This window comes from Serinus canaria, chromosome 21 (assembly GCF_022539315.1).
Source record: "Serinus canaria isolate serCan28SL12 chromosome 21, serCan2020, whole genome shotgun sequence".
NCBI classification, from domain to species: Eukaryota; Metazoa; Chordata; class Aves; order Passeriformes; family Fringillidae; genus Serinus; species Serinus canaria.
In genome coordinates this window covers 686,646-701,314 of record NC_066334.1, presented here as the reverse complement: position 1 = coordinate 701,314, position 14,669 = coordinate 686,646, and the positions used below count along the sequence as shown (strand labels likewise).

Genomic DNA, 14,669 nt, shown 5'->3' with positions numbered 1-14,669 from the left:
GGAATACCTGGATGAGGAAGGGAAGAAGGGAGGATTCTCCTGACTTGCCCTCCATGGTGACCCTGGTGACCCTGCTTTGCATGGGAGGTTAGGCCCTCCAGAAGCCCCTCCAGCAGCATTTGTGTGTCTGTGACTCTCCTGCTAAAAGGGTTCACTATTCCTTGGACTATTACAACATTTGTCCCCCCGATTCCTTTCCCACTTCTGCCCCTGTGATGCCACGTTCAGGAGCCACACACTTTTGGAACCAATTCTCTCCAGCAGAAGCTGAGGGAAGCAAGGAATGGCAGCACTCAGGCTCTTTAATAAGCAACATTTGCCCTTAAAGGAGTAAAAATTCTCAGGTCTGGGATATTCCTGGACTTGCTGGAGCTCTGGAAAATTGGTGTTTCACAGTGTGAGAGGTTTTTGTTCCGAGGTTCTTGGCAAGGTGGCCCCATCAGAGTGGTACCCACGCTGTGTCAAGTGTCTGGAAAACCTCCCAGTGGGCCCAGCTTGCAGCTCCTTGAGTCTGTAACTACAAACGCTGGAAAATCTTAAAAACATGGCAAAGCAGCCCAAGGCTGGTCCTGGCTGCAGCCCCACTTAAATCAAGGCAGGCTTTGGTGTAGATTACAGCCTTTAAAGCAGTTGCTAATGCCACAAGCCCAGCGACTTGGCCCAGGCAGCCGAGGGTTTGGCTGTGTTTGAGCTCTTTGTTTGCATGTCCCATTTGCATGTGTCACCCGGCCTGCAGGGCTTTGTTCCCACACAGAGGAGCTGCTCCAGAGGCTCCTGGCACCCCCCACACTGCTGCCAGAGCAGCTTTGGGGTCACAAGGTGCCAAGGGTGTCCCCACCTCCTGGACCCCTCTGCACATGGAAAACTCATCTGCTCCAGATCATGGCATGCCCCCAGCAAAAGGCTGTTGGAAAGCAGGAACACAGAGGGAGCCAGAACCACCCCCCCCCTCCAACCTGCCCCCCAGATTTTCCATAAAATGATACTTTCCCCAAAAGTGCCAATTAATTGCTGTCATTAATTGCTGTCATTAATTGCAATGATTACTACCTTAGGAAGAACTACCCTTAGGAAGAACCTGACTTCAAAATTTCAAACACAGAAAGTTTAGAGCTATAGTCCTTGAAAAAGTGATGTCTGCTGCAGAGCAACCATGGAATCACAGAACAGTTCAGGTTGGAAAGGACCTTTCCACCCCTGCCATGGATAGGGACACCTTCCACTGTTCCAGGCTGCTCCAAGCCTCATCCACCTGGCCTTGGGCATTTCCAAGGATCCAGGGGCAGCCACAGCTGCTCTGGGTACCCTGTGCCAGGGCCTCCCCACCCTGACAGGGAACAATTCCTTCCCAATATCCCATTTGTCCCTGCCCTCTGGCAGTGGAAGCCATTCCCTGGGTCCTGTCCCTCCATGTCTTGTCCTAAGTCCCTCTCCTGCTCTTTTGGGGCCTCTTTAGGCCCTGCAAGGGGCTCTGAGGTCTCCCTGGAGCCTTCTCTTCTCAAGGGGAACCCCCCAGCACTCCCAGCCTGGCTCTGGAGGGTGGCTATAGCCCTTGGAGCACCATTAAGTCTTACTAATTTGTAACTGAACCTTTTCCCTTGCTCTCTTGCATGGCAAACTCCACCAGGTTCCCTGTGTAGGGGAAAGTTTTGGAAATACCATTTTCTCTTGGGAAGAGAATTCCTTGCCAGCCCCAGAGATGCAGCTGCCTCCTGCACCCCTGCCAGGGCAGAGATGGCCATGGACCAGCCTGTGGAGGGGCAGGCACTGTGAGCATCTTCCTGCTTGCACAGGGGCACACAGAGACTCATCCCTTCCCACAGGGACCCCACTAAAAGGACACCTAGCCAGGAGGCTGCAGTAACCCCTTTGGAACAACTGCCTACCTGCCCCAGGGCAGGGCCCCAGGGCTGTGCTTGCCAAGGGCAGAAGGAGACATAAATCAGCCATCTGGAACACAGGAGGAAAAGGAGAGCCCTGGAGCCTTCCCATGGGCTCCCAGCACAGCACAGAGCAGGGATGGTGGTACCCTGGGGGAGCAAAGGGACTTTCCACCACATCCATCATGGACAGACTGTTGTTTCTGACCGAAGTCAGCTCCAGATGCACTGGAATAGGTTTCTGAAGCCCCAGACAGGTGTGGGGAAAACGATCCTCAAACTCATGGTGTAATTTATGCAACAGGGAAGCCTAAGAGTCAGCAGGAGGAGGAGCCCACAGAGATGGTGATGGGCAGGGAAGGGCATCTGCTCGGGAAGCTCCAGCAGTGCAGCCCATCCCCTGCTCTGCCAACATCCCCCCAAATGCCCACCACAGGAGTGGGAAGAGACTCCTGAAGAGCCAGCAGCTGACAAAGCTCCTGCCATGTGCTGCAGAAGGTTTCCAGTGGCAGAGGAGAAGGGATTTGGGCATGGCAGGATCCCTCCTGGGCACTTGCTGCCAGCTGCTGCAGGCTGGGGGGGATGCAGTAAAGGCAACAGGTTGGGCAACAAGAGAGGGGAGGAGGGCAGCAAAAGCAAAACCACATCATGTTTTGATGGCCATCAGGGTGAAGATGGTCGCTGTGGGTGAGTGGAAGAGGGTGAGAAGATAGACGATGGAACCAGGATGGTACACGGGTCCATGGAAGGCAAGGTCTGGATCTTAACTGGGGTAAGAGAAGCAGCCGTGAGGATGTCAAGGTTTCAGGAGATTTGGAGCATGGGTGCAGGCCACATTGTCACAGAAACACATCCAGGGAAGTCTACAAAAGATGAAACCTGGGATGTAAGGGACGTCAGGACCCTCCAGCTTGCTCTGTCACACAGAGAAACAGGCTTTGTCCTGGCTCCTCCATGTGTGAGATGGCTCCAAAGCTCAGGTCTTGAAACATCAAGAAGTGTGAAAGTGCTTCTCATGGATCTCAGTCACCTCAGCTCAGCTGAGGCTTCCCCACTTGGGTCATTGTGGTCTCCCATTTCTGCAGTTCCTGGACAGACTTTACAGAAACGTTTCCAGCTTGCAGTTTCCCAAATCAAATGTTTTACTGGTGTCCTGACAGACAGAGTCTCCTGTATTTCCTTAGAAAATCAGTGATTTCATTGGGAAAAAAGGCAGAGATCTACACAGGCTCATGTACAAGGACCTGAAGGGCTGCCTATCTCTTGATGGCTGAAGACTAATTCTTTTCCTGAAAGATGTTTTACCTAAAGCCAGGACTGAATTGGAGGAAAATTCCCATCCCTAGAAGTGTCCCAGGCGAGGCTGGACAGGGCTTGGAGCAGCCTGGTCTAGTGGAAGATGTCCCTGTCCATGAGAGGGGGTAGAATGAGCTGAGCTTTAAGGTCCCTCCAGCTTCTGGGATTTTGGGATTCTGGGATTTGAACTGGTATTCAGGCTGATCTAAAACATCTCTGGGCTAGAACCTTTGAAACTTAGTTGAATGAAGAGCAATGGCCATAAATCATACCTTGGGAGGGTCAGGTTGGCCATTGGAAGAAGTTCTCTACCCAGGAGGGTGGTGCAGATGTGGGAAAAGTCAGTGGGACATGGGGAGAGCTCTGCCTTTGGAGATAACCAGCAACTGTCTACCCAAAGGCACGACTTTGCTTATGTACTGCTGGCAGCAGCCCTGCTGTAAGTGGGAAGTTGGATGAGGAATCTGAGATACTCTAATGTTACAACTTCCTGCCTTTTATTCTGCAAGAAACAGGAAAGTAGAATGTCAAAATCTTGTTGAAGTTCAAGACCAGCTTGGATGGGGCTTGGAACAACCTGTGCTAGTGGAAGGTGGTGCTGCCCATGCAGGAGGTGGGACTGGATAATCTTTAAAGTCCCTTCCAACCCAAACCACTCTGGGATTCTATTATAAACAAATACTCAGAGCTTTGAAGCTCTGGAAAGCTCATTCCAGCCCTTTGAGGTAATTTCTGCACTTTCTCAGGTTCTGGTTTCACAGACACTCACTCTTGGCTGCAGCAGGGCCCAGCTGAGCAGCATGAGAGAGAACAGGAGGAGCCACTGCTCCTGCTCGTGTCCAGAGCAGCACGGGCTCTCCTGTGCCTCCCTCACAAGAAGGGAGCCAGACGCATCCTCTGACACACAGTGAAAGTGAGAAGATAAAAGCAAGACTTCCTGTGCCCCAGGCAGTACAAGTCTCCTGTCCCTGTCTAGCCAGCAGCATCACTAATGTGACAAGCAAACAGCAGGCTGGGATGGCTGGTGAGAAGGTCTGGTCTTGCCCACCTCATCCCTTCACCTCTCCTGCTCCCCGACCTCTCCCTGCCCCTGCTGCCTCTGCCAGCAGAGCTCCAGGGCCATGGCTGCAAGGGAACTGTTTTGATTGAAGGTGAGGAGAGAAAACCCCTCCTTTCTGCACAACCTGGGATCTGTCTCATCTGTGCTCCATCGCTCATGGATGAACTCCTCAAGGTTTGTAGCAGGATCAGGCTGGGCTCAGTCCAGTGCTAGGACACCCCCTGCAGAGCAGGGCCATGGCCCATGTCCTCACTTTGGATTGTGGTCACCTGTCCTTGAGTTCATGGGCTCCTCCAAGTCCTGTTGGAACAGCCCTCCCTAAAAGACCCTGTGTGGCTGGGACACAACCTGGGCTGTGCCAGCCACTGAAATTCAAACCCTACTGATACCTGGGACAGAGCTGTGAGCTGCACATCTTCCTGGCCAAGAGACCTAGAGAAGCATGGAAGGTTGGAAAAGACCTCCAAGATCATCAAGTCCAACCTTTGACTGAATGCCACTTTGTCCACTAAGCCATATCACTGTGTCATGACATACTGCTGGAAAATGCCACCCCAAATAATAATGCAAATAATCATAACTTTTCTGGATCTGTAGAGGGGGAGAAATCATCCTGATGGGTTTATTGGGACAGTGGATTGGCTTCTTCAGCACACACTCTTTGTACTCCCTCTCTAAGGGCCCTTTATGGCTCTCTGTGGCTCTGTTTGCAGCCAAGAGCCTCTGACATCAGCACTTATCCTCCCTCCTTATCCCCTGTGACAAGAGTTGCTCAGAAAAGGGACACATTCCCAAGAGCCTGGATGCTCTCTTACCCCCACCACTGGGAGGTCTTGAATTTTTCTCTGGATACTCCAGAGCCCAAGGCTTCTTCCTCCCTCCTCAGGTCACAGAAGCCAGTTACCAGGAAGTGCCCTTCCCACTGCTATTAACACATCCCTGACCATGGAACCCTTCCCTTCAGCTTTCCCAGGGCACTCAGCCTGTCCACAGTGTGGACAGAGCCTGCAAATCCTCACAGCACCAAGGCTCTCCCCACTCCCTACCCCTCCCCAAAGAAAGGCCACAAATTAGTAGTCAGGGGCTGCCAGCAAGAGCTGGTGCCTGGCAAGGCTCTCAATTAGTCAAGTGTTGTTATCCAGAGCCCTGGGCTCAGCTCGTTGACCCCTTGGGATGCTGGCAGAGCTCTCGGCCACACTCTTGGCACAGATCATTTGTTGAGGAATGGCTGGGAAAGGACTTTTGGTGGCACCCAGGTTCTGTCATGGTCCCTGCAGACAGGACTGTGGCACATGGACTGTCCTGGATTTCAACTCCTGAAGGGATGCTGAGCTTTGGGAGATGAGATACTGCTCAGCTGCAGGGTGTGAGAAGCAGCAGTGCAGGTGAGCTGGAGATGCACAGTGTGGAGCTGGAGGTCAAGGAGAGCCTGCTGAGAAGAGCAGAGAGAAAACCTAGCCTGGGCTCAGAGGTGACAGAGGGTATTGCCCAGGAAGGCAGGTGGATCAGGTTTATGGAGATCTAGTTTGCTGAAAGGGGTCATGACCATGAGATGATGGTCACCCAACCATCACCCAGCATGTGCCAGTGACCTGGCCACACTCAGGACCTTCCTTCCCTCTGGCTGCTCTAGAGGAGTTGTTTTCTTACTCTCACAGGAGATTTCTCCTGGGTTCCTAGAATGGTTTGGATTGCAAGGGATATTAAAGCTCATCACCCCTTGCCATGGACTGGGACAGCTTCTTCTATCCCAGGGTGCTCCAAACCACATCCAACCTGGTTTTGGGCAATTCCAGGGATGGGACAGCTACAGCTTCTCTGGGCAACCTGTGACAGGGCCTCCTCACCCTCCCAGGGAAGAATTACTTCCAAATACTCCATCTAACCCTGTCCTCTGGCAGTGGGGAGCCAGTCCTCCTTGTCCTGGCACTCCATGCCCTTATAAAATGTGGGTGCTGAAGAACTGGTGACACCTGAAGGTTTTGGATGGTGCTGATGATGGGGCATCTCTCCTCAGTCCTGCAGTACAGAGGGTCCCCAGCACTCACCCTGTCTCACTTGGGGAACCAGGGGGATTTTCATTACTTCCTGCAGGACCTGAGGGGTAGTGGGCACTTTGCTTTGTCCAGCTGTGGCAGGAGCACAACCCCATCACACATTCAACGTTTGAGCCCCAGCTGGCTCCGCTATCCAGAGCCAAGGCAGAGGGAGGCTCATCCTCCCTCTGCTCCCTCTCCTCTCCCCCAGCACCCCCCATTCTCCTGTCCCAGCTCTGCCTTTGTGTCTGCAGCTTCTGTTACCAACTGCTAATGATCTCCATCAAGGCTGCCAGGCGGTGCCCGTGCGAGTGTAAGCAGAAGAATCCAGAGCCTCTAATTACAGAGGAATTAGCAAGCAGACAGTTAGTGTTTAGTGCTAATGAATAGATACATTAAGAGAGACATCACACAGGCTGAGAAGTGTGAGCCCTGATAATAAAGGAGTGTCAAACCAGGAAAACACAAGGAGGAGGATGCAGGGGACTGAATAAGATTTGCCTTCGACTCAGCTCGCTGGTTTTGCTCAGGTGGGAGCAGCCACGGGTGATCCATGTGTGATTCAAGCACAGCAGAGAAATGCAAGTATGAAATATGAGCATCAAATGATTAATCCATAGTACGGGAGCACAGTGGGAGGGTGCAGAGCCCCTTCCTAGCTCCAGGCAGCATTACAGCCACCCCATCTCCATCAGGTAAAGGAAGCTGGTCATCCAGACCGGTTCCCCTCTCCTCCTTGGGGCAGACCTGTCCCTCCTTGGAGCCAAACCATGGCTCAGCCTGTGTCAGACCTGCCTCCAGGGCTTCAAAAACACCCTGGCCCCACTCCCAAGCTAACTCCAGATCAGAGGGCAACATAATAATTCCCCCAGGCATTTCTGCAGGTTCCCTCTGTCCTCATGCTCTGGAAGTGATGCCCAAGTGATGCCCACCTGCCCTACTGCTGTTTTACCCCACCCACCATCCCTGGCAGCCAGAACACACCACGGGCTCCAGGTGATTCACTCATGACTGCCAAATTCAGCCCTGGGGTCAGGTAGTGTCAGGGCACTTCAGAGGGACCAGAATCTCTCCTGCTCCCAAGCAGGGCTGTGCCTCACGGGCATCCTTCCACCTCAATCCCATTCAGCCAAGCCCCAGCCCTGGCCTGTGCCCAGCTCCAGATGGCTTCCAGGTGGGCTGGGAAGGCAGCCCCTGGCCAGCAGCTAGTGGGGCTCCCTGCCCACCAAAACAGCTGCCAGGGGGCTGCTGGGGACCCTCCTGGGAGCAGCACTACCAGTCACTCTGACCATCCCTCCCCCCAGCAAAGCCACCCTGCACAGAGCTGGAGACCCTGACTGAAACTCTCCCAGCTCTGTGCTTCAGCTGCTTCACCAAGTGACTCTGCAGTGGCACTGGAATTGGAGCAGATTCCCAGACCATTATACCAAATATTCATCTCCCAGCCCCTCTCCTGTGCAGCTCTCCTTTGCTTTCTCAGACTGTCGTGGCTCTCTCTACAGTCCAAGCAGGGACTGCAGCTCCCATCAAAATGCTGGAGCCACCTCACCTTCCCTCCCCAGGAACCAGGAGTGTGTCTGCAACACTCTGATGGTGCCTGCAATGATGCTTCGAGGCAACAGCCTCAGGCCCAGCCACACCCAGTGCTGGAGAGTGATGCTGTGACACCAGGGGACAGTGCCACCAGCTGTTCTGCTGCCATGATGGGGAGGCAGCTCTGCCTTGGGGCATCCTCCAGCTTTTCACTGAAATAAGGGATATTTTGACACCCAGGGCTTGGGATTCACTCATCACCACCAACATTATGGAATAAGCAACACCTCACCCCACCTCTTGTCCCCTTCCAGCCTACAGGGGCTCAGCCAGCATGCCCAGAGACACTGCCCAGCCCTGATGCCTCAGGCTTTAGCTTTTGCATTTTTCAGATTCTATTCTGCTTTAGTGTGTAAGTCTGGGCTTCATATTAGGGGATGGTGAGCTCTCTTCACAGAATAGGTAGATATAACAATTCCTTCTCTAGCTGGGGACCCAAGCACAGCCGATCCAGATCTCAGGCCCAAGAGCACAAACAATGTGGGCTGAAGAGAGAAAACAAGAAGGATGGGACCTCATGGGTTAAAGCTGGAATTGGACAATTAACTCCAATACGCAAATGGAGCAGAACTTATAAAAGTGCGAGACCCCATGACCTGTCACCCATTTTTGTGGCCATTTTGGGTTGTGCTGCCCAAGGTGGGTCTCTTTGAGGCCTCTTCATAAATCCCTACTTTATTCTTTAGCTCTTCCTAGTCTCTGTTTTAGCTCAGCCTTCACAAGACATCACCCCAGCCCGGAGTAGGAGCTCTGAGGGAGGGGGACCGGGGCCTTACCGGCCTGGTTGGTGGTGATGTTCACAGAGGCGAACTGCGGGGAGAAGGGGCTCTGGTCGGTGACGCCGTTGACGGCCTGGATCTCGAAGGTGTACTGGGTGTGAGCCAGCAGGTCGCTGATGTAGATGCGGGGCTCGGTGAGGCCCAGCTGGCGCGGGGCGAACTGCACATTGTCCCCGCAGCGCGTGCAGGCCCCGCGGCCGGCCCCGCAGCTCTTGCAGATGATGTTGTACACCAGGTCCTCGCGGCCCCCCGAGTCCCGCGGGGGGCTCCACTCCAGCATCAGCGATGTCTCGTTCACGCTGGAGATCACAGCCTGCGGGGCCGACGGGATGGCTGGAAAGGAAGCAGACAGGAACGTGTGAGACAGCTGCACCCCTCCTCCTCCCCATCCCTGGGCAGGACTCTGCATGAGCCGAGCTCACAGGGGCTTCCAGCCCACAGGGGCTCAGCCAGAACTGCCCAGAGACACTGCCCACCCAAATCCCCACTGGGACAGACACCTTTGTCAAGCATCCCTCAGTGCTTTGACTGAGGACCATGTCCTTTCCCCAGCACGTGGTCCCCTCCCAGGTGCCCAGATCCACATACTGGTGCACGGCATGTCCACGGGGTCAGCGTCTGCCCGGTAATATCCATTCCGGCACACGCAATTTGTGGCCCCTTCTGAGGTTGTCCGGCTGTTGATGGGGCAGTGGACACACCCTTCATCCCCCTGGCTGGCTTTGAATGTTCCCGAGGGACAGCCTGGAAGAGAAGAGAGCAATGGTGAGCAGTGAGAAGGGGGCTGGGGGGATGCCTGGAGCCCAGCACTGCTGCCCAAACCACCCCTGGGGCTCTGCAGAGTCCAAAGGAAATCCTGATAACTGCAGGTGGGCACCGTAGAGAAAAAACAGCTGATTGGAAAGCCCTGAGGAGGCACCTGCAGAGATGGGTCCCCATGTAGACACCTCTGTCCCTGTTCCCCAAGCACGAGTGCAGAACAGGGATTGTAGGAGTGCAGAGGGAATTTTTAGCCACTGCCACATAAGAAGATGTCAGTGGCCGTACCAGGTCAGACCATGGACACCAGAATCCTCCCCCCAACAGTGACTGTCGGGGGGTTTAGGCTGGAGATCAGAAAAGGTTCTTCCCCCAGAGGGAGCTGGGCACTGTCCAGGCTCCCCAGGGAATGGGCACAGCCCTGAGGCTGCCAGAGCTCCAGGAGCGTTTGGACACCACTCCAGGGACACACAGGGTGGGATTGCTGGGGTGTCTGTGCAGGGTCAAGGGTTGGATTTGATCCCTGTGGATCTCTTCCAAGTCAGGATATTCCATGATTCCATGACCACCCAAGGAGCAGGCCATGAACCACCATGTTGTCTTGCCCACAACACTTTCCCACTCCCTTCTGAGATGCAGCTCCTCGCACTCAATACCCCACATGGGTGTTTCTCCCACTATGTTACCCACTCAGTTTTTTATTCCCTATAGATGTCCTGCTCCTGTTTTACCCCTAAAGAGATCTGTGCTGTAACCACACGCTGCAGGAAGAAACTGTTGCTCTCTGCTTTGAGGCCAAGCTGCCATTCTTGATGCCATCCCACATTTCCATTGCTGATGGACACCCAATCACCATCTGCCTTGTCTAGGACCTCTAGAGTTGTCCAAATCTCTGTCATGCTTCACACTGCATAACAACATCTTCTTTTTTCAGCAATGTCCACATTATTTTTTAACCACTGATTGTGAAAGCCCCAAGATCTGAGTTGTGAAGAACATCGGGCCACCTCATCCCTGTGCAGGTATGTGGGAATTGGTCTGCTGAAAGATGCCCCATGGCAGATGGTCTTTAAGACACCTCCAAACTCCAACCATTCTGTGATTGCACCATTTCATGAACCTGGGGCTGTTTTCTCCCATTTGTATCACCTCAAGTCTTTTGAATTCCAATTGCCTTCTCATTCCCTGGTCACACTGTCTCATAGGGTCCCTTTTGCAACTCTCCACAGAGTTTTGTCTTCATGACTTTGTAGATGTGGCACCTGGGGACATGGCAGGGCTAGGTTGATGATCCTAGGGGACATTCCCAACCTTCATGATTTTATGACTCAATATCACAAATAAATTGTTGGTTCTGCTGAGCAGTAGCAGTGGGCTGGGCTCTCCCTCCAGGCTCTGAGCCCCTCACAGGTGAAGAAGATGCTCCATAAGCAGCAGCCACTCAACCCCAGGTTTGTCCAGCCCCACAGGGTGGGTGAGGGGGCCAGGGGGGTGTGTGGTGCCTACAGCAGACAGTGGTGAGGGCTGGACCACACTGTGATCCAGCACTGACAGATTCAGCACTCCTGGATAGAAGCTTTCAACACCACAAAGTCCCTTCCAAGCCCAGGATCACCAGTGCCCAAGGAAAGGCTGGGCTCAGCCCGTTCCTCTGTGGTTACTCCTGTTGTGACTTTCTGTTCCTGTTAATTCTTACACAGCCTGAGGAGCCTGGGGGGAGGCAGGTGGTTCCTGTGCTGAAACAGGTTTAACAAACTTCTCCTTCAGTCACCTGCCAAGGCTCCCAGGAATGAGGCAGATCAGAAAACAGCCTGGGAAAAACATTCACTAGAGTTGCTGTGAGCAAGAGCCACTGCTAAGAAGTAGCTATTTCTTATTTAGGAAAAAAAAGAAGGTTGGTTTTTTTTTCTTCATTTGTCATCTCCTTTCCTCCAGAAATAGCCTGAGTTTCCAATGAGAAAAGTTCCACAGAGAAATTCCATCAGCCTTCCTGCTTGCACTGTCCCTCCTTCCTCTTATGGTCAAAGGAGCTGTTGAGAACCAGGATCCTCCTCATGTTTCTGGATCTTTCCATCGATCCCTCACCTGTTCCATTCCATTCCTGACCCACTTGCCTCGAGACCAGCCCATCTCAGAGGGTGTTAAGCTGTTGGGAGAGGCGATAGCTGGGCAGTTCTGCATTCCCCAGAAGCAATGGGGACATGATAACAGGCTTCCTGCAATAATACCAATATTTGAGGCACACAAAAGACCAAGAGATAAAATTGCTCTCATCTGACAGCCCAGGCAAAATGCAGGGTCATTCCAGCAAGGATAGTTTCAGACAGGGGCCTCTTTCACCTTCCTGAGTTTATTTTAAAAATAGATACTTTCCTATAATGCTTCTTCTGCATCAAGACAGAGAGATATCCAAAAAGTGCCCAGGCTGTGGAGTGTAGTGACTACTCCAAGGGATAAAAACATTCCCCACACTGGCCCTGGCACAGGTCAGTGGTTGGAGAGAGATAAAAACTGAGGCTCAGTGGTTGTTCCTCAAAAATGCCAAGCTGGGATACTGAAACTCTTTGCATGAACCACCAAAACACAGCCAGGAGTTTTGGCAAGTCCCTTCCTCCACAGCAGGTCCCGCATGGGATAAAATAATCCTGAGAAAATCAGAACTTCTCCAAAGTTAAATGTTCTGAAATCATGTGTAAAGACAAGAAAATCACTGAAATTTGATGGAAAGTCCTTTCTCCTATTGATTTATTTTTCTCCAGTAATGACAACCTCAAGAAATAAAATAAATGAACATTGTCTTCAAAACTGTTCTGCTCCCTCCAGGTCTTCCTCTGGGTGAGAAAAGAGATTTTCTTTAGGAATTTACCCAATTTCTTGTTTCCAGAATAAACACCAAATCAAAAGTAAAATCTTCACACAGGGGCTAAAGCCCCTCCTGCCTGAACAATGGAAATGTTCTCACCATGTGCTGGAAGCATCACAGAATCATGGAATGCTCTGAGTTGGAAGGGACCTACAAGGATCATCAGTCCCACTCCTGGCCCTGCACAGACACCCCAGCAATCCCATCCTGTGCCTCCCTCAGAGCTTCGTCCCAGTGCTCCTGGAGCTCTGGCAGCCCCAGGGCTGTGCTCATTCCCTGGGGAGACTGGGCAGTGCCAGCACACTCTGGGGGAAGAACCTTTTCCTCATGCCCAGCCTGACACAGACATGAGGACATCCCAGTTTTCTACCCTGGGAGGTGACAGCAGCTTTGGGACATTGCTGCTTTTCCTTAGTCTTGCAGCAAGGACATCCATAGAAATTCCTGTTTGCCAAGAGGAAAATTAAACAGTGAAAGCACAGAAATTTCTACCTTATCCAAGCATCCCTCATGCCTGGAGGGTGATTTCGGTGCCAGTGGCTTTGGCCCCATCACTACAGCAGTTTCCCCCACCTCCAGCAGTGATGGGATGCTAACAGGGCTCACAGGAACAGAGGGGCCTTTAACTGCCTGGCTGCTACACGGAGCCATGGCTGGCTGCCTTGCTGGGGTACAGCTCTGGAGGCAGCCTGGAGCACTGGCTGTGGCTCTCTGCAGCAAGGCTGGTGATGCTGAGCAGCACTGGGGCTCCTTGCTTCCCACTCACTCACTCCCAGGGCATGGAAAGGTGCTTGTGCCTGGGAAGGCAAGAGGAGACCCACAAGGATCATGGTGTCCAGCTCCTGAAGGGAAGGGAATGCCATGGGAAGGACCCACAGAACATCCTGCCCTCCTGCAGAGGACCACACCAGGATGTGGGAGGCAAGGCCGCCTCTGCTGCTGGCACCAAGCTTCCAGCCCTCCTGTCCCAGAGCAGCTCAGCAGCGAAAGGCATCCCATGGCTCAGGGAAAGCCTTTGGCCAAATGTGCAGGAGGGACCACACAGGGGTTCCCTGCTCCTTCATGTCTCACTGCCTCTCTCTAACGAAATGTTTAATTAATCCAGTGCGAGCTGGGCAGGCTCCAGCCAGGCTCTCCTGCATCCCAAACTGCCCTGGCCTTCAGAGCCCACCCCAGGCTCCTCCTGGAAACACTCTGAGCAAGCAGCTCCCTCCTGCAATAAAAGTTCCTAAAATGGCACCTTCAGCCCATGGTGAGGGCTCTGAGGAAGTAAGGATTCTTCTCACCCCCTCTGCCTGGCCCTGTTTCTCCTGGCAGCAAGGATCCCTGAACTCCAGTGAGGCATTTTTAAAGGCTGATGGAAGCCAGGCAGCCCTGGCTGTCAGGATCTGCCAGGAGCCTTAAATCCTCAGCCTTATCTCCCCCCTGGCTCCTTTCTCCCTCGGGGCCGGGGCTGGGGGCTGCCTCTGCAGCTTCCCTGCTGCTGCAGGACCCAGGGCTGCTCCCCTTGGCCACATCCTGCCTCCTGCCCTCCTCTTGGGCTATGGGGGTCCCTCTCCATGCTTTTGGGATTCCTCCTCCATCCTTTAGGGGTCCCAGCCCCATAGCCCTCCCTGCTGCCACTGGCACCCTCCTCACCCCACAAACCCCAGGTGGGTGCCTTGGCCCCACACCACAGTGCTGCTCCCATTCTGACCCCAGATAAAATGAGTCCCACAGATATGTTCTTATGGAGAATAAAACAATGTCCTGGGCCAAGCCAGGAGAAGCACTGCCAGGACACTGGGGGAGGTGTTTTCCTTTCCCTTGCCAGGCACAGGGGATGCCATGGTTAGGCTGGGGTTGCCCACTTCAGGGGTGATATAGAGAAGCAGGAGAGTCCAGTGGAGAATCACCAAGATGGTCATCCATGGGGCACAGGGCATAGGAGAGGTGGGAAGAGCTGGATGGGGTAACTGGGGATACTGGGGTAAGGCGGGATCTAACTGCACCTGCTGAAGATAGGCTCAAACACTTCTCAGGGTGCCACACTCTGCCATACAGGACAAGGACCACAAGTTCAGACAGGGCGTTATGAAAAGCTACTTCTCCAAAGATGGCTCTGACCTGAGAGAGGGGTGGTAGAGTTCCATCTTTGGGGTACATTGAGCACAATTCCATGGCTGCCTTGAGCTCATCTGGTGGCACTCTCAGTGCAAATGGACATTGGACATGAGACTCCCTGACCAGCATTTCTGGCTCTCTGCTGTCTGTGGTGTGTGGGGGATTTCATGGAAGTATGGAAAGGCAGGAGGATTTGGGTTCAAAGGGACCTTAAAGCTCATCTCAGGTTCAATTACTTCCCACTGTCCCAGGCTCCTCCAAGCCCCATCCAACCTGGCCTTGGACACTGACAAGGATGAG

General features: G+C 53.3%; 1 protein-coding gene across 4 annotated transcripts in view; it reads right to left on the bottom strand.

Annotated features, from left to right (window-relative positions):
• EPHB2 (EPH receptor B2) overlaps positions 1-14,669 on the bottom strand; it is a 125,212-nt gene that overhangs the window by 34,083 nt on the left and 76,460 nt on the right. For all 4 annotated transcript variants that reach the window (XM_030231468.2, XM_030231465.2, XM_030231466.2 and 1 more), the window contains exons 4-5: positions 9,233-9,388; positions 8,642-8,977 (exon numbers count right to left, since the gene is read on the bottom strand). In XM_030231468.2, coding sequence (XP_030087328.2) covers positions 8,642-8,977; positions 9,233-9,388 — 492 coding nt within the window. The remainder of the gene's footprint in view (positions 1-8,641; positions 8,978-9,232; positions 9,389-14,669) is intronic.